Source organism: Echinops telfairi, unplaced genomic scaffold (assembly GCF_000313985.2).
Source record: "Echinops telfairi isolate 266 unplaced genomic scaffold, ASM31398v2 ScPeMD7_3;HRSCAF=10, whole genome shotgun sequence".
Taxonomy (NCBI): domain Eukaryota; kingdom Metazoa; phylum Chordata; class Mammalia; order Afrosoricida; family Tenrecidae; genus Echinops; species Echinops telfairi.
In genome coordinates this window covers 15,386,395-15,410,439 of record NW_022103899.1, presented here as the reverse complement: position 1 = coordinate 15,410,439, position 24,045 = coordinate 15,386,395, and the positions used below count along the sequence as shown (strand labels likewise).

Sequence of the window (24,045 nt, the reverse complement as noted above, 5' to 3'; positions counted from 1 at the left end):
GGGCAAGTCGCTCCGAGACCTGCCAGAGCTCTGTGATGTTTCCACTGCCATTGGACTCAAGAGACTTTGCGCCCACGGGCCTGTGAGCTTCCTGCATTCTTCTTCATTGTATGTGACTGTGTTGAGTCTGAAGAGGGACTTATGGACTAGTATCAGACTTAAGGACTTGATCTGGACTGAACTGGACTTAACTTATAATTACTTCTTGATATAAAGCTCTTTCTTACATAAGAGTGTCCTTGGATTTGTTTCTGTAGTCAAGCCATCCTAAGACAGGTGCAAAATGATAGAACCACTAAGAAAAGGAATTTAACATCTAACAAAATTACATATGCATTTACCCTTTGACTCAATAACTCAACTTCTGGGAATTTAATCTGAAGATCCCACCACCATATATGAAATAAAGTATGCACAAAATTACATATTGTACCACTAGTGCTAACAAAATATTAGAAACAACATCCACAAGAAATTCTTGAGTAAAAATTACTACCTAGCTATGAAAATGAATGAAAAATCTCTCTATAAACAGTAGTTTACATAATTGAAAAAAACTGCTGACAGCTTCTCGAGGCTTTACAATTTACCACCTTTATCATCAACTTCAATGTTACTCCATGTTTAATGTATGAGCTTTACAAAATACTCTTTGCTCCTCTTTTGTACTATTGGAGTTACATGTTTTCCTTCTACATGTATGATGTGTTAGATGCTACAAATTGGTTGTGACTCATACCCAATGTAATAACAGAGCAAAACACTGCCTAGCTGTGCACATCTTCACAATCATTCCTATGTTTGAACCACTGTGTGAATCCGTCTCACTGAGGGTCTTCCTCTTTTTAGTTAACCATCGACTTTACCAAGCATGGGGTCCTTTTCTGGGGCTGGGTGATTCTTGATGACATGTCCAAATTAGGTGAGATGAAGTCTCACCGTTTTCACTTCTAAGGGACATTCTATCTGTACTTCTTCCAAGGCAGATTGTCTATTCTTCTGGTAGGCCATGATATATTTAATATTCTTTGCCATAATTCTGGAATCCCTGGTGCTAAGCAGAAGACAAGGCACTGCACTCCTGTGAAGCATCTCAGAAACCCACAAAGGCAGTGCTATAGGGTCACTATGAGCCTGAATCAACTTGATGGCAAGGAGCTGTTTGTACTTCCTTATTCAGTGTCCTGCTTTCACATGCACGAGGCAGTTGAAATGTGGAAGAGATGGGGGAATATAGCCGCCAGATAACAAGCACAGATCTCAGCAACTGGCAACAAGAACATCAATGTAAAATCTAAGTAGAGCCAAGTTTCTTACAATGGGAGAGCTGCAGCATCTGCTGACAGATCCCCTTTCCCATTGATAAGCTGCTGCTTTGAGCCCTGCTTTTCCTGGCATGGCCAATTTTTCCCAGCCTCTGGCCACTAAACCTCTTACCTTGCTGGCCTCTGGGGATTCTGCATGGGTAGCATATCAGGAGGGCAGCTTTCGGTACACATTCTTAGTACCCAAGCTACATGTTTTGCCATCTCCCCCCCCCCCCTTTCTCCTTTCCTGCTTTGTTCTCCAGTGCCCTCCCTCACCACCATGTTCCCCACTTCCCCATTCAGCATACACACACACACACACATAATAACACGACTAAAGGAGCAGGAGTCCCTACCCACTAGGTGGTTTTATTATTTTACTTTATTTTCTTCAATGTTTGTACTTTTGTTCTATTATATTTTTATTACTTTTTTCTAGTTAATTCCTACTTCCTCTTCTGGTATCCTCTTGCAGTGAGACCCCACCCTCCTAAGTACACATTGCCCCCAGGCATAAACAGGCAGGCCTACAGATTCTGGCACACCCATTCAAAAATGCCACCACTATAACCCACCACCATGACCCCCACCCTCAAGTACTATCCATATTCAAACTGCCATAGCAAAGGAACTTCAGCACCCACACCCAAGCCACACCTGAGCCTTTTGTATTTTTTTGTCATTTCTCTTTCCTGCACATCTACCCATTATCACTTTTTGCTCTTTTTCCCAGTGAAATTTATTTCCATGAAACCTATTCATTCTGATTAGCCCTTTTTAAAACAAAATCATTTTATTGGGGGCTCATACAACTCTTATCACAATCCATAAATCCATCCATTGTGTCAAGAACATTTTTACATTTGTTGTCATCATTTTCAAAACATTTTCTTTCTACTTGAGCCCTTGGTATCAGCTCATTTTTCTCCATCCTTCCCCCACCCTCCTTGCCTCCCGAACCCATGATAATTTATAAATTATTATTTTTCATGTCCTACACTGACCGATGTCTCCCTTCACCCACTTGTCTGTTGTCTGTCCCCATTGTGATCAGTTCTCCCTTTCTCCCCCACCTTTCCCTTACCCTCTGGTATTACTCTCATTATTGGCCCTGAGGGGTTTATCCATCCTGGATTCCCTGTGTTTCCAGCTCTTATCTGTACCAGTGTACATTCTCTGGTCTAGCCAGATTTTTAAGGTAGAATTGGGATCATGATAGTGGGTGGGGAGGAAGCATTAAAGAACCAGAGAAAACGTGTGTTCCATTGGTGCTGTCCTGCACCCTGACTGGCTCGACTCCTCCCCATGACCCTTCTGTAAGGGGATGTCCAGTTGCCTACAGATGGGCTTTGGGTCTCCACTCCACACTCCCCGTCATTCACAATATGATTTTTTGTTCTTTGATGCCTGATACATGATCCCTTCAATACCTCATGATCACACAGGCTGGTGTACTTCTTCCATGTGGGCTTTGTTGCTTCTGAGTTAGGTGGCTGCTTGTTTACCTTCAAGCCTTTAAGACCCCAGACACTATATCTTTTGATAGCCGGGCTCTATCAGCTTTCTTCACCACATTTGCTTATGCACCTGCTTTGTCTTCAGGGATTGTGTTGGGAAGGTGAGCATCACGGAATGCCAGGTTATTAGAACAAAGTGTTCTTGCATTGAAGGAGTACTTGGGTGGAGGTCCAATGTTCATCTGAGACCTTAATACTAAACCTATAAATATATGCACATAGATCTATTTCCCCATTGAAATATATATAAATATATTTATATATGTACATGCCTGTATTTAGACTTCTGTAAGTGCCCTTTGCCCCCTAGTTCTTTCTTCTATTTTCTTTTACTTTCCTCTTGTCCCACTATCATGTCCTGTGGTTAGAAGGGGTGCCATCCCCCCACTACTAATCATGGGTTCAATAAGTACAATTGTATGGTTGAGATATATATATTATATTAAAGTCATCGAGAGCATGAGAGATGAAGAGAAATTGAAATAATGGAGTCAGACACATTTCGTAGTAGAGTGCTCACCTCAGCCCTGCTTGGTGGTCAATGTGGAGAGAGGGGGAAGGGTAGACGGACAAGGGGAAAGGGAACAGGGGAGCGAGGAAGGGAGATGAGAGGGGGGACCAACCAGAGGCCCAGGAGGGAGCCCAAGAGAGGTCAAGGGAGGAGCTGAGAGACCTCTTTATTGCTGACCCAGGCCCATATATCTTTGGTGGGGAGTGAAAGCCCACTAATTACAGGTGAAGACATACGTCACAGGAAAGGATTGCACTATAGGTTATATAGCAATGAGAGGGGACAATCTAGGGATATACATGCAATAGGAAGAGGAGGAATTGGGGGTATACATGCGACAAGATGGGCAGATCCTAAATTCAGGATGGCAGCCTAACTTTGGATGTCACTGAGCCAGTTTGATCTGGTCTCTGGATCTCCATAGAAACCATTATCAGTAGGGTGTGAAACCCACCTATAGAAACCAAGCTAATGGTCACAAGCCTTTAGGGAGTAGCCCATTGTCCTTAACAGCAGGGAGGAGGGCCTACCTGTCTGGCAATTGAATGCCTTCAGGGAGGATGTCTCTAAGCATCTGACTTTCCACCATATGCTGGCAAAAAGTCCCTAATGTTTGACATGTCTTTGGGGGAGACAAAGCTAGGGGGAAGTCTTTATAATCCCACAATGTCCAGCCTTCATGTGGGTTTCAATAATTCCTCTCGGTTATATTGCCCTTGATCAAGCCCTGCCAGACCTCCTACACCCTTCTCGCCATCAATTTTGGATCACTTGTTCCCTGGCTTTGTTAATACCCACTTCCTTTCCCCTGTCTCCCCCTCTCCCTCTCCCTCTTCCATGTTCCCCTGGAATCCTCGGTCCCATTGTTTTCTCCTCCAGATTGTTGATCCTGCCTATTTTATCGAGATAGACCTGCAGAGATAATAATATGCATTATAATCGAATTCACTTCAGAGGACAGCACTGAAGCTACAGCTCAGGGAGCCGGACATGTCTGATCAGAGCACAGAGGAGCAAATGAAGGGGGAGGAAGAGAGAGTGGAACACCTTGGCCCACCAGGCCTGAGGATGTTATTCCTGCTCAAAGCACCCAATGCACAGAGAGGACCATAGGGCCGGCCCCATTAGGAGACACAAAGTCCCTCAATGACCCCTAGCGCTACAGGGGACAACACTGCAGACACTGTTGGAATTGTGCCTGATCTGACCCCACCACACTGAGGTGAAGCACTGAGGGCGTGCAACAAAACAGCAAGGGGAACAGAGCAGCCAACGAAGTCCCCAGGGAATACCAAAAATACACTTTGGGGCCAAGGCATGGCACCCCATCAGACTCTACCAGAAAACACTCCTAAGAGTCAACAAACAGACCTTGAACTGTTTGCAGGCTTTTCTTTTTTTAGTCGTTGGTTTTGTTTTGTTTTCTTTTGTTGCTTTTTTTGCATATTATCATCTCTGATTACCCCTTTTAACATCCATTTTCCCATTATTTTTACAAATCTGTTGCTATATCATGACAGCTGCTCATTATTACTTTACTTTTATTCTCTTCTTTCCTCTACTTTCCACACTTACCCATCTCTCTCCTCTTTTCTCCATTTCACCAGTGTCTTTTCCAGCTCCTTAGACCTCTCCCACATAACCAAACAAGCCAACTATCCCTACACAACCCAGCTTTCTTGTCACCAAGACCACAAGGATAGGATAAAGAAAGGATGCCTCCATAATTATGAGGGTTCGTGTTTAATAGAGTTTGCTGCCAGCAAACATAAACTCATCCGATTTATATAATGGCAATCAGGAAAATATCAGTAAACAGAAACAGCAAGTAAAATAAAAGATGATTTGAGATTCTGCCCATAAACTTCTGAGAACTATGCACATTACCTGTAGATGTTTTATATTTATTTACTCATTCACGATCATATTCATGCAAGACTTACTGAGTCTTAAATTGTTTGAAGTGATCAAAGAAAGCATGGAAGAGATTTTTCAGATGGGTTTTGAAGAAAACAAGACATTTTAAGATGGATAAAGTAGGGAAAGGACTTTTCAGATAAAGGGAATGTGATATGAAAATTATAGTGCTAAAAAACACCATCGCATGTTCAGATGACTCTAATGTAAGACATCTGAACATATAATGATAAATAAAAGATCATCATGGCACATATTAATAATAGTGCTTATTGTTAAGCACTTAATAATATTTCAGCTTTATTTTTAAAGCATTGGAATATCAATGGAATTATTTATGTTGATCATATTTACAAAAAGAATAACTAGATGTGACTAAATTAATATAGTTTATGGGTAGAAGAGGGCTCCTAAAAATATGATTTTAATCAATTTTATAAATATAGTAGTACAAAATTTCTCTAGAAATAAAATGTAAGAATTAAAATCAGTATGTTTTATAAATTGATTCCTTGCAATTATGTAAGGAACATTTGTTATTTCCAATATGAATGACTGACAGGCCTCAATTTACCACCTTTAAGATTGTGCACAGTCTGTTCTTAAGCTGGTGTCATGGCTGGAGAGTAATGTTAGATTAGCAGGTCTTAGCTTAGGGTGTCTTTATGACAATCATTTAAACCACTAATAAGTTACTATCTCTACATATTTCAAAATGTATACAACTGAGAAGTATCACCTGCCATCCTTACGGTGAGATGAGGCACAAGGATGGAAAAGTGATGTATGCGCCCCTCAAAATGCTTTAATGATCCCAACCATATTCTGTTTCCATTAAGGATTGCTAAGAATATTTTGTAGATGAATCTTGTTATCCATCATAAAGACCTTGCCTTAATCTTTTGATACATTTTCAATTATTTTATTTAAACCAAATTCCTTCATAGGAATGTTATGAAGATTACAAAAATATAGTCCATTCAAATGTTCTAAAAAGAATGCAAAGCACTGTTACTTGAAGTAATTATTTTCTCATCAATCAGCCTCGCTTATTCACAACAGTTCTTACAGTTTACTAACTATTGGTCACTATTTATAATCCTGAAAAATGAGTATTCACAGTTCCAGGGATTAGCATTATTTAACAAAGTCGTTGGTTTGTGTTGTTGCTAGGACTATTTCCCACCGGATGGCTGTGAAGTATACTGGAGACGGGTCACCATTTTCTAATTCCCACACGTTTTTCATATCTACTCTTTGAATCTGGATTATTTCCACAGTTTGTCATCTTGTCATACTCTGGTGGCTTATGCTTTGTGATTCTGGAAGCTATGGCACTCCTATTTTGAATATCAGCAGAGTCTTGTGGTAGTTACATAATTTCATGTCAACTTGTAGCTAGATAAAAGCGTAGGGGTGGGGTTTAGCCTGTCAAGCAGGTCACAGCCTGATGGTGACTCCTTGTGGGCATGATCTTCTCATAAGGAGGGTCCTTGGAACCTCCCCCTCTCTCTGTGCCTTCACCTTCCTGCTGGCAGACCCTGGTTGCTCTCAGAGCCCTGGAGATGCATCCCCCACCATTGGATCCTCAGGACTTTGCACCACCGGCGTGGGTGGTTCCTGCATTCTGCATCATTGCATGTGGCTGCATGAATCTGAACTGATGGACTAGTATCAGTCTTATGGACTTGAGTTGGACTGGACTGGGATGTTTTCTCAATATACAATTACTTCTTGAAATAAAGCTCTTTCTTACACATATATGAGTGTCACTGGATTATTTTTCTCTAGTCAACCCCACCTAACACAGTTCTGCATGGTGAACATGTTTTAGTAGAGCTTCCATAATATGAATAAACTAGGAAGAAGTAACAAGCAATCCAACATCGAGTCGAACTTAATGACATGGATGATGTAAGTAATGACAAACATGGAGTGAGGATGAATGGACTTTCATTTGCGGATGGGCATGACTCAAAATGAGAAGAAACAATTATTAACATAGAATAAATACACATCTTGAGTATATATCATGACACTGACTTTCACACACTTTTGCCAAAAGTTCAGCAATTGAAGACCACTAGCAGATCCTCAAGGAAAAGATGAACCTTTCTGCTCCTGGGAAGAGTTACAGCCTTAGAAACACAATGGGGCAGGTCTGCTCTGTCCTGTAGGTTCCTTAAAAGTCAGAAACAGCTCAATGGCAGGGTGTGTGTGTGTGTGTGTGTGTGTGTGTGTGTGATTTCCTATGTAATACTATCACAACAGTACTGTTTCCTAAATATGACTATCCACTCTATGGCTACAGACTTGGCTGTAATTTAGTTACATCTGCAAAAGAAAAGAAATACACCCATAAAAGGAAAGTGTCCTCTTTCCTTTAACTGAGACTTAAATTTAGGATGAAGGTACAATGAATAGTAATCTCTGAGTAAATGCCTGGAAATTGTTGTCATACCTCCAACAAAGTGGGTGGGAGTTGGTTCCATTTCTACCTTGGGAGTTGGACTTCACTTTGGATGAACTCCAAGGACACTCTGATGCTAAGGTAATGGTAGCAATAGTCTACACAAAAATGTAGTCCTGGAGCAAACTTGGAGACAACCTGTCTCCCAAAGTGTCAGGAGTGTGAATAATTTTGGTCAAACAGATCTTGGTCATGCTCGATTCAAATCAAGGATAGCTCCCCGTGTTTGATCATCCTTGAACAATCTAAAAGTTCCTCTGATGGTCAGTCATTTTACTACAGCAACTTCAACTATAGGCACAATACCTTAGGGAAGGAAGTCCCACTCTTTGCTGCAGCTGAAACTCCTTTAAAAATGCAGGGTTAATACTTGCATCTCTGCTGATGTTACTGCTTATCCGAATGAATTGATTAGGCTTATTCCTGCATTCCTTCAGTAGGATTCGGAAAGCATTTGCATTGTAACTTAAGTAGCCTAGAGCACAGGAGCAAGCTGTGCGAACCTAAACGGAAAAAGACACAATTTTTAAAATTTTGTCTTAGCCCCCTGCCTTTGTTCTTAAAACATCCAAGCCAGCCCTCTTCACAGATACTTCTCTGGGAAGTTTCTGTGGTTATGCAGACACGACACAACTGTTTGCCAGCCATTGGCAATCTAGAGAGGACTGTTTCCACCTGCCATTGATTTTTAATAAGTGCTCTCGCTGCGTGGCTCAATGAAGACAGCCACCGGATGGGGGCATGGGAGGGGGGGAGGTGTAGGGAAATGGGGTCAACAGTGATGGCTACAAGAAGGAAGATGTTCCAAAGCTGATTGTGGTGATGAATGTACCACCTTTCTTAATATGTTTGAACTATTGAACTGTACAATATGATAATTTTATCTCAATAAAATGTTTTAAAGTTGTTCTGACTACACTGTAAAATCACCTGTGGAGGTTTTTGTTTAAAGTTCTGACTCCACCCAACTGGGACGGAGTTTGAGGGGTTGGTTGAGGGCCATGGGTGGGGATGCCCAGACTCCACCCAATTAAATCAGAATCTGTTGGGGTAGAATCTGACTTAAACATGTTAGGTAGTTAGAGGCAGAAACCAGGGGTTGCCTCTCTACATGCCAAGGCCTCCCTTCCCCCCTTTACAGGAAGTTGGAAGACTATCAAGGCTATAGGGCATGCACAAATCCAGGCCTTTGAGACAGGAAGCCAGTACACCTGGGAGGGCCCCAGTCTAGGCCTCGTGGGTTTACTTCAGCCAATGGGGTCAACCAGTACCATCGACCACACCTCCCAGCGGAGGGCCCTGAAAAGCCAGACACTTTGAGACCACCGCCCTCTTTTCCATCTGCTCTTCAGGTGGCTGTGCTGTGGTTTCTCTGCCTCAGGTCTCCGCATGTGGGTGTGAAGTGCCCTGAGGGTGCTTGTGTAAAACCCTTAAACTGCTTCTATCCTTTATTAAAACCCACTTGGATCACAAACCAGGCTTCAACGTGAATGCTTTCTCGTGGGAAGCCAAGGACCGAGGTATTGCTAACCCAATAAACCTAGTACATGTAATGTCACTGATGATCCTAATGTGAAACGAAGAAGGCAGTGTGTATGTCAATCTTTGCTGTGCCTTGAAAGAACTTAAATAGCTTTGAAAATTACTTAAACCTGGGCCTCATCTCTAGATGATTCGAATTCATTTTTCTGGGGGACATCCTGAGCAAGAAGATATTTTAAAACTTCTCAGGAGGTTGTAATAGAAAACCATGGTCGCAAATGATTGAACTGAGGGAGCAGACTATAGAATAACGCTATATGAAAAACAAGGAAAGCAACTCAGCTTTCAACTGGCAAAAACAAAATAAAGCTAAAATATCAGGTCACAGGATTCAAGAAAAAGTCGTTCTTTCCTCTTTGAAGGAAGTACCTTATGCCTTTGACCCTGAAATAATTAAGTTATTCATAGGGAATTCTTAGTTAACTTTAAGTTATCATAGTTAATGACATCAAAAAGTCCATCAAGTGCAAGTATAGCAGGTGGGTGTCAGTGTAGCCGTGGGCTGACGTATTGTTGTTTGCATTGGCATTAACTGTGTATATACCCTCCATGCCTCTGCACCAGCAGCTTCAGCATCACTAGAAACTTGTTAGGAATGTATAGTCTATGGCCCATCTCAGATGTTTGGGATCAAAAACTGTGGGAGTGAGGCTTAGCAATCTGTGTCTTTTTTTCTTTAATGAGTTTTATTTATTTATTTTTAAAGTATTTTATTGGGGGTCCATGCAGCTGTTATCATACATACGTTCATCGTGTCAAGCACATTTGCACATATGTTGCCATCATCATTTTCAAAACATTTTCTTTCTACTCGAGCCCTTGGTATTAGCTCATTCCCACCCTCCTTTCCTCCCTCATGAACCTTTGATAATTTATAAATTATTATCATTTTTTTCATGTCCTACACTGACCAGTGTCTCCCTTCACCCACTTTTCTATTGTCTGTCCCCATGGGAAGGGGTTATATGTAGATCATAGTGATGGGTTCCCCCACAGTCTGTGTCTTAATAGGCCCTCCAAGTGATTCTGAAACCTCTAAAAGTTTGAGAAACACTTTTAGATTTGGGTGAAAACTTGGAGAGAAAACAATGCTCTAGCAACATAGTCTCATCTCACATCCTCACCTATACCTTTGCATGTGAAAAACTGCTACAAATTCTACTTCTGCCCAGTCCAAAATTTCTGTGCTTATTTGTAGATTGAAGTTTATCTTAACCATTGAAGAAAAACAAAGGAGCAGTATTTTAGGAGCCAGAATTATGAATATAAATATAACTAGAAAGTACTAAGAAAATAATGTAATTTCAAGGTAGTAACATGAATCATGTTATACACCAACCTATAAAGAATTAGCCAAGAGAAGTAAGAATAGCAGCTAATATTTTTGAGCATGTTAAATTTTAGAATTAAGTTCTTTTGTTTGTTACCTCTTCTTCTTTTGCGTATAAATGGTAGCACAGCCGTTGGATTGCCCCTAATGTGGCAAATGCTTCTGGAATACCAGCTCTAGAATGAGCCAGGCTAGCTATTAAATTCCCTATAAATTAGACAACAAGAAAGCAATGCTTATGTTATTAACTTCTATACCAATGCACGTCTACACTAATGTTTGTGTTATTAACTTCTATAGAATCTATACTAATGCACTGTGCCTCTAATGATACATTTCAGTTGAAAAGCAAAAAGAGTAGTACCTTAATTTTAAATCTTTGGCAGTAGTGGTTCTGACATTTTACATTGCTTTGAGAGTATAAATTGAGTTAATTAACAAATACTGTACTGGAGGGTTAGGTCTGTAGTTGATGTGGTTACACAATTAACTTTAAGTGTGTCAAGAACTCTATTGGACAATTCTGCTTTGTTGTGTTCCATAGTAACATAGAGAACTCTTAGCTTTTAGCAAAATGTGTAGAGTTGGTCAAAAGGAAACCAAACAGTAGTGAATCTGCTACCACTATTGAATAAATAATTGCGTTAACTCTGTTGATGGTAATTCACAGTTGAACTGTCATCATATAGCCTAGAAAAATGGGTTCCAAAGAGGAGATGGTGGAAAGACTGTTCCCAAAGTTACTCTGTTCCGACTCAGGCCACAGAATGGACTCTCCATTGTTCCATGTACTTCTGGAAATGCTTATGTGAATTCATTCTCTAAACAGTGTGATAGCATATAGGCATATTATCTTATTATTGTTTAAATTATAAATCCCCCCCAATGGTGTTATGTAGATACAATGAGGTATTGCTTACCTGTCAAGCTTACAGTACTGCTCTGATCTGAGTATAGACAATCAACTAAAATAGTAACACCTCTTGCAGACAAAGCAATGTGGTCCACATCTATAATGACTTTAGCTAATATAATAATCTGAAGACCAAAGAAGAAAAGAAAGAAAGAAGCATGAAATCGTTAGATTGATGATTCAATTTCTCCAAGTAAGCTTTCCTATGTTTTGGTTTTAGTTCCCTGAGGGGATATTTGGTGGGAGTCTGGGGAACAGGAGGCTTAGGGTACTTGTTCCTGTCTGGTCATTACAATGATCATTGTAGGTAGGCAATGTTATTCCTAGGCAATGTTATTCCTATAATATGTGCAACTTTTTGATCTTGAAGTAATGGGTTAATAAGTAAATATTTCTTTTATAGGATATATGCTAGAAAGAGAGAGGAGAGAAATAATATGACTAATAAGACATGAACATATAGTTACAGTGTTGAAGAATCAGTACCCTCAGCCACCATATGGAGATGATAAAAATAAACCTTACGTTAGAGTTGTTATAATAATCAAATGAGATATAAAAGCAAAATGCCTTAGAACTTATAAAATTGCACATAAGTGAAGCAATCTTTATCACTAATGGAGTTCTTATGATATGGAAGGGATGGTGTGCAAAAGACATGTTATTTTGCAAATCAGTAACTATGTTTCTAGATCTCAATTCTGTGAGTTTTCATTTCAGTAAAAAGAAACATGTCTTGAAGTTGTGACACTGGACTTTATACCTGAAATGCTGCCATTGCCTTTTCTGTTTCAATTGCTGATCCAAGGAAAGGTTCAAAAATAGATATTGTCATTGTTCCACTTTCCAATATTAAATATTGTTGAAAGCGGTTATTGAAAGCAAAAAGGGTTAATGCATAGCCTGCTCTTAAGCGAATATCCTAGAAATAGGAGACACAGGTTTTATCTTTTGTTTGTTTAGTTTGCCATGTTACCCAACATCATAGATAAGGAATTCTTGTCTATTAATATTTATTTTTATTTCCAGGAAGAAAGCATTATTGAGAAGGCAGAATACATTGGTTCTCTAGAATGTTAGTGAACAGAGACAAAATAGAGAATTAGGTAGTAGCATCAGGGAGAAGAAAGACCATTTTAACTCTCAAGAAACATGTGAGGTTACTAATTATGCAAATGGATTCTTACCTTGTATCAGGAAACTGTAAATTCATTAATCCTCAATATTTTTGTTTCAATGTATTCTTCCCACCCCCCACCAACAGCATATTCTTTTTTCACTTCAACATTTCAAAGTATGGTTGATAAAATCTCAAAACTTCCATTGAATAGTATGTTATATGTGAGATTTCATGCATGGGAGATGACTTATACTATTTATTAAAATAAGTTCATTTATAAAATTATATTGTACTATAAGGAATAATAAAATAGAATAATCTACCTTGAAAATTCACATTCTAAGACTAGGAAAACAAAGGGAAAATTAATTCTCCCAAAGTTGCACAAGTAGATCTTCCAGAAAGGCCCAAAATATAAAATTTTATATTTAACATTTTAGTTGAATACAGAGAAAGAGAAAAAGAGATTTTAGAATTTTCTCCCGTAACTAGTGTTATATAAATATGTTATTTGTACATACTGAAATGTTTAAAGATAAAATACTATGATTGTCGGGGAAAGGCCAGCCCCCACTCTCCCACAACTAATCGCGGGTTCGATAGGCGCAATTGTACGGTTAAGATAGATATATAGATATATAATAAAGTCATTGAGAGCATGAGAGATATAAGAGATTGAAATAATGGAGTCAGACACATTTCATGGTAGCATGCTCACCTCAGGCCCGCTTGGTGGTCAACATGGAGATGGGAGACCAGAGGGCAGGAGAGAGGGGAGGGGAAGGAGGACGGGAGAGGAGGAGGGAGCCAAGGAGAGGCTAAGGGGATCTTTACATGTATTGCTAACTAAGGCTTATATACCTTTGGAGGCATACAAGCCCACTAATTATAGGTAAAGACATATGCCACAGGAAGGGGTTGCACTATAGGTTATACAGGATTGAGAGGGGGACAATCAAGAAATATACATGCAATAGGAAGAGGAGGGATTGGGGTCACACATGTGACAAGATGTGTGGACCCTAGATTCAGGATGGCAGCCTAACTTTGGATGTCACTGAGCAGGTTTGATCTGTTCTCTGGCTCTCTATAGAAACCATTATCAGTAGGGTGTAGACCCCACCTACAGGGACCAGGCTAATGGTCTCAAGCCTTTAGGGAGAAGTAGTCCATTGTCCTTAACAGCAGGGAGTGGGCCCTTCTTGTGGTGGCACCAGACAGTTGTCTGGCAACTGACTGCCTTCAGGGAGGATGTCTCTAAGCATCTGACTGTTTGGCATGTCTTTGGGGAGACAAAGCTGGGGAAGTCTCTTTATAATCCCACATATGATGTCTAAGATTTGCTTCAAAAATAATCTTGAGGGGGTGACCATTGATGAAATAGATTGAAGTAAGACTGGACATGAATAATTGATCATTGTTAAAGCTGAGTGATGGAAATATTTAATTTTATTATGTTGCTCTCATTTTATAAATGAGGGGATTTCAAAAAGTTTGTGGAAAAATGCAATTCAACCATAAAAATAAAGTTTTGTTTCTCAACGTAACCTCCATCAGGATCAAGACACGTTTGTAAATGATGATGTCAGCTGTTTAGTCCGTCCTTATAAAACTGAGATCCTGGGGATTTCACTGTGTCAGTGAAGTCTTGTTCACATTATTAACTGAAAAAAATGAGTTCCTTTTAAAGAACTGTTAAGATGAGGAAGTCAGAAGAACCCAAACCAGGATTATAAGGTCGATGTGTAACAATTTCCCCTCAAATACTCAAAAAGTTGCTCTCGTTTGATGAGAGGAATGAACAGAACAGAAGCATTACTGTGGTGGAGAAGAACTTTCCCAAATATTTTTCTACTAAGCTTTAGTTTTCTCAAAACATTCTCATAACAAGCAGATGTTATCATTCTTTTGTTCTCCAGAAAATCAACAAGCACAATGCCCTGAGCCTCTAACATCCCCCCAAATGTGGTAATAACTTTTGTTCTTGACCTTTGCGTTTGCTTTTACTGGACCATTTCCACCTCTTGGTAGCCATTTCTTTGCTTGTCTTCTCGTTTGTACTGGTAAAGCGATTTTTCTTCTGTTACAAAACTTTGAAGAATGTTAATTCTTAGGATGTTAATTCCACTTACTTAGAAGCTCCATTGAAAGCTCTGCTGTCATCTGCAACTGATCTGGGTGCAACAATTTTTGCACCCAGAGCGTTTGTTCTGTTATAATTTTTCAGTTAGAATTATGTAAGCTCTAAACTATGTGTATGGTCAACCAGCAGTTCTCAACCTTCCTAATGCCGCGACCCTTTAATACATTTCCTAATGTTGTAGTGACTCCCCAACCATAAAATTATTTTCGTTGTTACTTCATAACTATAATTTTGCTATATAGTTTGCTATTATAGATCAGGTGACAGCTGTGAAAGGGTTGTTCAACCCCCAAGGGGTCGCAACCCACAGGTTGAGAACTGCTGGTGTAGACTATTGTTTCTACTGTTATTAGTCATCTTCAATTAAGGCACAAACAAGATTAATTTTTTTCCTGGAAAATGGATGGGGGGATGGCGTGCCATCTACAACATTGTCTTATCCCTTTCTAAAATTGGTTATCCAATTGCAAACTGCTAATTTATCGGGCACTATCCCAATCAACTTTTTGTAAAGCATTTTTCCACTCAAACCTCGCCATAAATCTGATGTTTGTTCTTACTTCATTTGTCTAGAATTCATGTTACTCTGATAAGGGCTCTCTTCAAACTACTGTCTTAGCCCTCCTGGTGCCTCAAACTAGACCATGTGCAGACATGATACAACAAGTCAGTATGTTTATTTTTGTGCAAAAAAATTACTTTGAAATATGTGCCTAGTTTTTCATAATTACATTTCTATGAACTTTTCAAAAAACCCTCATCTATTTGAAATGTTTCATATTAAAAACTGTACCTATATGCATGGGTACATCTGTGTACAAATGATATTTCAATCAAGTTGTATATATGTATATTAATCATTTTATTAGGGGCTCATACAACTCCTATCACAATCCATACATACATCAGTTGTGTAAAGCACATTTGTACATTCATTGCCCTCATCATTCTCAAAATATTTGCTCTCCAACTAAGCCCCTGGCATCAGCTCCTCATATTTTCCCCTCCCTTCTCGTTCCCCCATCCCTTATGAACCCTTAATAATTTATAAATTATTATTTTGTCATATCTTGCACTGTTCAACGTCTCCCTTCACCCACTTTTCTGTTGTCCGTCTCCCAGGGAGGAGGTCACATGTAGATCCTTGTAATCGGTTCCCCCTTCAAGTTATATTTTTTAGTATCAACAAATCCTATCTTATTGTTTTAGAATGGTGTGATGGTAAACTTAGCATACGGAGTAATGGCACTCCACAAATTGTTCCTTTGTAGGATAGTAGAAAGTGAGACTAAGCATTTAAAAGGTACAGGTCTTCCATTCTAACAGTTGAATACCAACAAATAAATGTTGAAGGGAGGATATTTAGAAGTCAATATTAGTCAAGAGCACCATAGTAATAATTGTTACAGGCATCAATGGGTATTAACATTGGTAGGCAAGAGTACATGGGCATAACAGACATTTGATAGTCTAAATGTGTTTCCTCTCAAGATATTTGTCTATTAAAGGGGGAGAGTATGGCAAATTGTAGCTTTACAGTGGAGAAATATGGCATCATCTCAGCCAAGTAATCAAAGTTACTAAAATAAAATAAAATAACATTATGGATCCTCTGATACAATGCACTTCAAAGAGCACTTCATCACTTATGTAGTATTCTTGTCAAAAATGTGGAACTTTCATTAAAATATGAAGAAGTATCAGATAAACTCAAATTGTGGGATACTCTACCAAATAACTGCCCTGGACTTATTGAGCATGTCAAAATCCTGGAAGACAAAGAAGAGCTGAACTTCACAGATTGAAGAATATTAAGGAGATGGGACCACTAAATGTAATGTGGGGTTCTGAATTGACTTCTGTAATAGGAAAGCATCATTAGTGAGTAAACTGGTAAAATTTGAATAAGGTTTGTAGAAAGTTAAAATTGCTGCGTTTAAAGATGAAGTGGGACAACCGTGAAAAATATGCCAGTTGCCATTGTGTCAATTCCAGCTCATGTGTGTCAGACTAGACATGTGTTCCAGACGGTTCTCAGTGAGTAATTTTTCAGAAGGAGAGAGCCAGGCCTTTTTTCCAAGGTGTCTATCAACGGACTTGATCTCTGAACTTTCAGTTTGTAACTAAACGTGTTAACTGTTCACACTATCCAGAAACTCCATGAAAAATATGCTTCCGTATTACCTTATCAAAGGAGCCTTGTGGCACAGCAGTTAAGCACTCAGCTAGTATCCAAAAAATCGGTGGTCTGGACCTACCAGCTGCTCCATGGGAGAATGGCAGAGCAGTCTATTTTCTTAAAGTTGATAGCCTGTCTTTGGAGAGAATAACTGGACGAATGATTTCCTAAGGGCATGGCAGGGGAGGTTTGGGGAATATGGGGAGCTATCAACAAGGAGTATGAAAAGAAAATGTTCTGAAATTGATCATAACAATAATTGTACAACTTTTCTTAATATAATTGAATGATTAAAATGTATGATATAAGAATACGCCAATAAAAAAGACATCAAGATAAAGTAGATTTCAATTAGATAAAAATAAATCCATAAAAGATTTACAGCCTCAGAAACCCTGTTGGGCAGTTCTGTTCCGCCAAACCCATGGGGCAGAATCCACTCCATGATAGCACGTGATGACTGCAGTCTAATGACCTGCAATGATATTTTATACAGCTCTTCTTAAAAAAGACATTTCAGAATGTTTTTTCTTAAATAAGGCTTCAGAAGACTTGATGAGAATTTGAAGATGTGGTCTCAAAGTTAGCTTCTTCTATATTTACATTTTATAAAGGTGTTACCTTATCTGGTGAGTCAAGAAGGTAAAGAACATCATCATAATTAAAGCCTTCAATGTCTTGCAATTCCTTCTGTAGCAGATCATTCCTTAGGACAATGCATGCCAAGGAAAATGCCACTTCAACCTAAATTTGTGGTTTTTAGAAATTAATTTGGTTTTCAGAAATTGCTCCATAAAATGACATATTTAATTGTACAAACATCTATAGTGGATAGAAATTATACTATAAAACCTGTTAAAATCAATTCCATTGATTCCAATTATCTGGCTAATATTTTAAGAGTGGCTTTCTAACGTTTGGAGGAATATCCGTTACCTTTTTTTTTATTATTAGTTGTAGCATTCCATATTTCAATCATGTCAAGTAGAATTGTACAACTGCTACCACAATCAGTTTTCAACCGTTCTTTTTCTAAATGGGCTCCTTGACATCATCTCCCTTTTACACCACCACCTCCCCCGAACCCCTTATCTTACTGGCTGTCCCTATAGGTTCATCAGTCCTGAGTTTCATATGCTACATAGGAAATAAGCCTCCAGACAACTCCCCTTTCTAAAATTGAATGATGGGTTGCTAAACAAGAGTGCGTGGGAGAGAGGAGTACAGAAGGTCAAAGGCATAAATCTGACCTGAACAGTTCAAACTTTGTCAGTAGATGCCCTTATGATGCAGACTGGACCTGATCTGATTTGCACAATTTCCCTTATTTTTGGTCTGCATTATTTTGTTTGGTTTTTGTTCGATCATAGTAGAGTGCATCCCAGAGGTGTTACGTCAATGGAGGTCACTTTCTTGAAGCTGTATTGCATATATGCTTTTCCCTTTTAACAGGTAGGGGAATATTCTTCCTCTGTGTGCGTGCACAACTACTAAGCTACAATTGAAGGCATGGGAGGAGGCAACTAGGGCCAACAGGACATATAAAGAGGTGTTATCCTAGGCATATAGTTGTATGCCTTCCATATATAAAAATTTTACTGGCATGAATTCAAAGGCTGTTTTGAGTTGGTTGTTACCTACTGAATCATTGATAGGAGGCTTTAGTGGAACACCTATCAATTTAAATAGACCACTGGAGAGTCATACTGAAAAGCTGTTCTTTTCTTCTACTATTTCTGGAGTGATTTCATCTACATTCTGAAGTTCATTAGAAACATGTAAATGAGCATTGTTTATCATAGGAACTCAGCAGACATTTTAAAAATGCTATGCTAAGCATTTCATTGAAAACTTGGGAATTTAAAAAGCATAATTATTGAATTATTACAAAGATACTTTATAATAGAATCTTAGTTTGATTAAAAGTACTGAAATATATTTATGCTGTTTTAATTTTAGCAGGCACTGAGCTGATATCCTGAAATACAGACAGGTGCAAGCGAAGGAACCTGACTGTTATAATGCAGCATTTTGTGGCCTTTCCTATAACTCATGGGATTTACTACTGCTCCGAAAGTCAGGGTAGGTCTTATTTATAATAATTCAAGCGCACTGCTGCAGATATTTCTTCTTTTTGTTTTTCCAATCAACTCATGTAATGAAACAGTCTTTCATATCCATAGAGCCTTATAATTTATAATGGAACACTTTCTGATACATTTAATTTTAAGAATCAATGCTACACTTACTTGCATAATTCCTCCTTAGGTTGTTTCTATTTCCTTCTCTCCTGCAGAGCCCATAACAAAATTTGAGAAGAAACTCTTCTAACTTTCTCCCTAGACAATTAGGGTGGGCCTGAATTTACCCAAGTGTTTGTAAAAGACTTTGATTATATGGGAATGCCATTTAATTAAACAGATCTGCTAGAAATAAACAGAAGCATGGGTGACACTAGTTCTTCATAGTGCCCCCACTTGGTAAAAGTATTTTTGTCAGCCAGCCCAGGCTGTTTTCTGGAAAGCAAGGCTCCTTTGGTGTTGTAGCATGGGCAGCATTCACTTATATTTGAGAAGTATTGCCATATAAGTTGCACAACCCCATTTTTATCCTGGTTTTAGAAATTGCGACTGAGGAAAGAACGGAAGTCATTCTGTAATGAAGAGCCAAATAGTGGAGGAATACTAATTCTTTGATGAGTAAGAGCATACAACTTTTCTGTCATCTTTGAAGAAAGCACATTTTGATAAAATTTCCTAGTTGATAAAAAATCTAATAGTTTGTAGAAACTTTTTTTTAGCCTAAAGTTGGACTTTGTTTAAAAGATTTTATATTTTCTTTATTGTGTTTTTGGACTTATATAAAGATATACGTTCTTAAAGTAACTCCCTGATATTTTACTCTATCAGACAAAATTAAAATTGAACTAACCTTAATGTTGGGAGAAGGGTGATTTCTGAGGAGTTGAAGAAGTACTGGAAAGGCATTTTCCTCTACAATATATTGTTGACTAAGGGGGTTGCTTGTATGGGCGACACCTGTAAGAGTCCACAAGTCAATAAGGTAATTTTTCCCCATTATGTATGGTAAAATCAAATGTGGCTTGATATGTTTGGTTGATAAAGTATACTCGCACTGCCAGCAAGTTGATTCTGACTCCTCGTGACCCTTACTAGGGCTTTTGAGACTAAATATTTACGGGACCAGATAGCCTCATCTTTCCACCCAGGGAGCCACTGGTGGTTTTGAATCACTGACCTTGCAGTTAGCAGTCTAATGCTTACTCAAAAGTGCCACCAGGGCTTCTTAAAATGTTTTTATTAAATTAAAAAAAAAGAAAGAGAAATATATGGACATTCTTTTAATAGTCAGGAATTAATCTTTAAGACAAAGATGAATAAACATGAGTTAAAAGCTTTCTAACGGTCAAATACTAAAGCATATAGAAATGGTATGCTGACATGGACTATGACTATTAATAATAATTAGGATAGCTATTATGTATTTTAAAATTATGTGAAAGGCATATAAGCCATTGTTGTGATCATTTTCATAGTTTATTTCAGTAAAAATGTTTAGAGTAAATTAGCTAGCTAGAAGAATTTCTGGATTCCTTAAATTAGACATATACTTACTATTTCCCTATATAACATAATACCTGAACTTGTAAGGCTAATCCTAATAGAGAAAATCAACTCATCTCTTCAGAAACAAGGGATACAAAAGAGCTTGAAGCTGCAAAGAGAAATACCAGGGGCTCCCAGGAGCTAGGAAAGACAAAAGAGAATCTTTCCCTAGCAGAGAACACTTGTAGGAGTGTGCGCAAGGCTTACAGAAGGTTCATGCTTTTATGTTGTTGTTGTTGTTTTAAATCAGTTTATTGGGGCTCATACAACTCTTATCACAATCCACATATACATCAATTGTGTAAAGCACACTATACATTAGTTGCCCTCATCATTCTCAAAACTCTCACTTTCTGCTTGGCCTCCTGGAATCAGCTCCTCATTTTTCTCCCCCGCCTCCTTCCCCGCTCCCCCTTCCCAAAGGTTCATATGCTTTTATAGCCAAAGAGAAAAGACCTGATAATACAAGGGGCTAAGGACCTCCAAAAGGTATCCCTTTAGTAGTTGGGTTACATTAGTCATGACTAAAGGCTGCTCTAATCATGCAATACTAAAGTTTAGAAACAAGTTGCAAAAGGGTCAAACTGATTCCAAACAACATAATTGCATGCCATACCAAACACTTTTTAAAAGACACAAAATTCACCATCCATCAATGTAAAACTTGCAATGCCCATATTAAATCAAAATTCCATATGCATGATTTAGAAATACTAAATACCCACTGCTATCAATTCTATTCCAATTCATAGCAACCCTACAGGACAAAGTCGAACTGCCTCTTTTGGGTTCCAAGACTGTGAGGCTTCCTGGAGCAGACAGCCTCCTCTTTCTCCAGCTCAAGAGCCTGGTGGGTTCCAAGTAGGCTGACTTTGCTATCAGCAGCTCCACACATAACCCTCTACACCACCAGGGCATCATGTGGAAACTGAAAGGCTGACTTCAAAATTCATATGGAGGTGTAAAGGACCCACCATAGCAAACAAACCAAAACAAAACAAAAATAACAAGTTTGAAAGACTCAAGTAAATCTTGGTTTCAGATTTGTTATAAATGTGTAATGAAGACAGTGAGGATGGAATGAAAATAGACACACAGGTAAATGGAACAGACTAAAGGGTTCACAATAGACTTATTCCTATCTAATCTATTTTTTATAATAAGTAACAATATTTTCAACAAATGTTGCTGAAGCAACTGGATAGCACATAAAAATATATTTACAACATATGAAAATTTACTCAAAATAAATCATAGGCATAAGTGTAAGTGCTAAAGCTATAAGACTTCTACCAGACCTCCTAGTGCCTATTTTATGAACAAAGAGCCATTGTAGAAGGAAACTGAAATTGAAAAATATACACCAGCATTAAAAACTCTCTTCTAGATCTTGAAAAATATGTAGTTGTTGAGATTTTAAAGAAGAAATATTTTCTTCTTAACTTAGAAAATCAAATTCCTTAAGTCAAAATAGGCAAGATTCATTGCCCTTATTTTCTTTTCTAATCAAGGTTCAAGAGCCAAACCTACATGACATTCTTAATTACATCACTTTTACTCACAAATGTCTTAAAGAAACCAAAAAGTATACTCATGATAGCCTCAAACTCACGACCATGTAGTTAGTCCCACCTCATTGGAACCCTATAGAACAGAGTCTACATTAAATATTCTTTAGAACTCTAACAGTGGGATTGAAAGGAAGAGATTAATTGTCGTGTCTCTCTACCTGCTTTATTTCCTTATTGATATTTAGGCAGCAGAGAATGAATGTACAAACCAATGCAAATGGATCCCACTGCTCGGATGACACTCAGAAGTGTGCCTTCAGCTATCTTAGAAATTCGTAGTAAACGGACCAAAGGTGCAATTCCATTCCCTTCACAGATTTGGTTTTGATGCATTCTGCTGTCCTTACTTAGAGCAATGACTGCTTCACCTCCTGGTTAAGGGGAGAGAAAAAAGATGTCTGCCACTCCAACTCTAGATTTTCGCTGTCCATATTTTAGTTAGAAAACAACGTACCGACATACTGCATTTTAGCTGATGAGGACAAAAGCATGTTTATTATAAAGTTGTAGCCAATCTTCTCTGCCATATACTTTTGTTGTTTCAATGTTTGTCCTGCCAAGGCCCAGAGTGCCACAGCTCCTTGTTCCTTAATATCTACTTTAAATGCCTATTTTTGAAAAAAGCATTACTTCAGTGAACATAACTGAACACTTCAGATATCTGTTTAATAAAATGTTTATTCATCTATTCAACAAAATAAAAGAGAACACTCTGTCTATAAGAAGGGAAATATACCCCTACCTCCAGAAGAATTCACTTCAGAGGACAGCACTGAAGCTACAGCTCAGGGAGAGGGACATGTCTGATCAGAGTACACAGGAGCAAAGGAAAGAGAGTGGAACACATCCTGGCCCACCAAATCCCGAGGACAATACTCCTACTCAGAGCAGCCAATGCTCAGAGAGGACCATAGGGCCGACCCCACAAGGAGACATGATGTCCCTGACTGACCCATAGTGCTATAGGGGACAACACTGCAGACACACCGAGGCGAAACACTAAGGGTGTGCAACAGAACAGCATGGGGAGCAGAGCAATGACGTCCCCAGAGAATACCAAAAATAGACTGTGGGGCCAGGGCGTGGCACCCCATCAGACTCAACTGGAAAACACTTGTAAAGGTCAGCAAACAGACCTTGAACTATTTATAGGCTTTTCATTTTTTTGTCGTTGGTTTTGTTGTTGTTGTTTGTTTTCTTTTGTTGCTTTGTTTAGCTCTATCTTGATTTTGTGCATATTATTATCTCTCCATATCTATCTAGGTAAGATAGGTGGGATAAACAATTCAGAGGAGAAAACAATGGGACTGATGGTTCCAGGGGGACATGTGAGAGGGGGAGGTGGGGGAAAGGAAGTGGGTGTTAACAAACCCAGGGACAAGGGAACAAGTGATCCAAAATCGGTGGAGAGGAGGGTGTAGGAGGCCTGGAAGGGCTTGATCAAGGGCAATGTAACCAAGAAGAATTACTGAAACCTAAATGAAAGGCTGAACATGATAGTGGGACAAGAGGAAAGAAAAAGGAAATAAGGCAAGAACTAGAGGGCAAAGGGAATTTATAGAGGTCTAAATACAGGCATGTACATGTGCAAATATATTTATATATGATGATGAGAAATAGATCTATGTGTATATATTTATAGGTTTAGTATTAAGGTAGCAGATGGACATTGGGCCTCCACTCAAGTACTCCCTCAACACAAGAGCACTTTGTTCTAACAATCCGCATTCTGCGATGCTCACCTTCCTGACAATATCGCTGAAGACAAATGGGTGCATAAGAAAATGTGGTGAAGAAAGCTGATGGTGCCCAGCTATCAAAAGATATAGCATCTGGGGTCTTAAAGGCTTGAAGATAAACAAGCAGCCATCTAGCTGAGAAGCAACAAAACCCACATGG

General features: G+C 38.8%; 2 protein-coding genes across 2 annotated transcripts in view; one reads left to right on the top strand and one right to left on the bottom strand.

Moving 5' to 3' along the window:
• OSGEPL1 (O-sialoglycoprotein endopeptidase like 1) overlaps nt 1–6,665 on the top strand; it is a 29,010-nt gene extending 22,345 nt beyond the window's left edge. The window contains exon 9 of the mRNA XM_004701489.2: nt 6,426–6,665. The gene's annotated coding sequence lies outside the window, so the exon portion shown is untranslated. The remainder of the gene's footprint in view (nt 1–6,425) is intronic.
• Nucleotides 1–24,045, bottom strand: part of ANKAR (ankyrin and armadillo repeat containing) — an 82,860-nt gene that overhangs the window by 2,874 nt on the left and 55,941 nt on the right. The window contains exons 13-20 of the mRNA XM_004701488.3: nt 22,601–22,754; nt 22,356–22,517; nt 19,881–19,987; nt 17,571–17,693; nt 12,271–12,429; nt 11,515–11,632; nt 10,692–10,801; nt 8,029–8,225 (exon numbers count right to left, since the gene is read on the bottom strand). Coding sequence (XP_004701545.1) covers nt 8,029–8,225; nt 10,692–10,801; nt 11,515–11,632; nt 12,271–12,429; nt 17,571–17,693; nt 19,881–19,987; nt 22,356–22,517; nt 22,601–22,754 — 1,130 coding nt within the window. The remainder of the gene's footprint in view (nt 1–8,028; nt 8,226–10,691; nt 10,802–11,514; nt 11,633–12,270; nt 12,430–17,570; nt 17,694–19,880; nt 19,988–22,355; nt 22,518–22,600; nt 22,755–24,045) is intronic.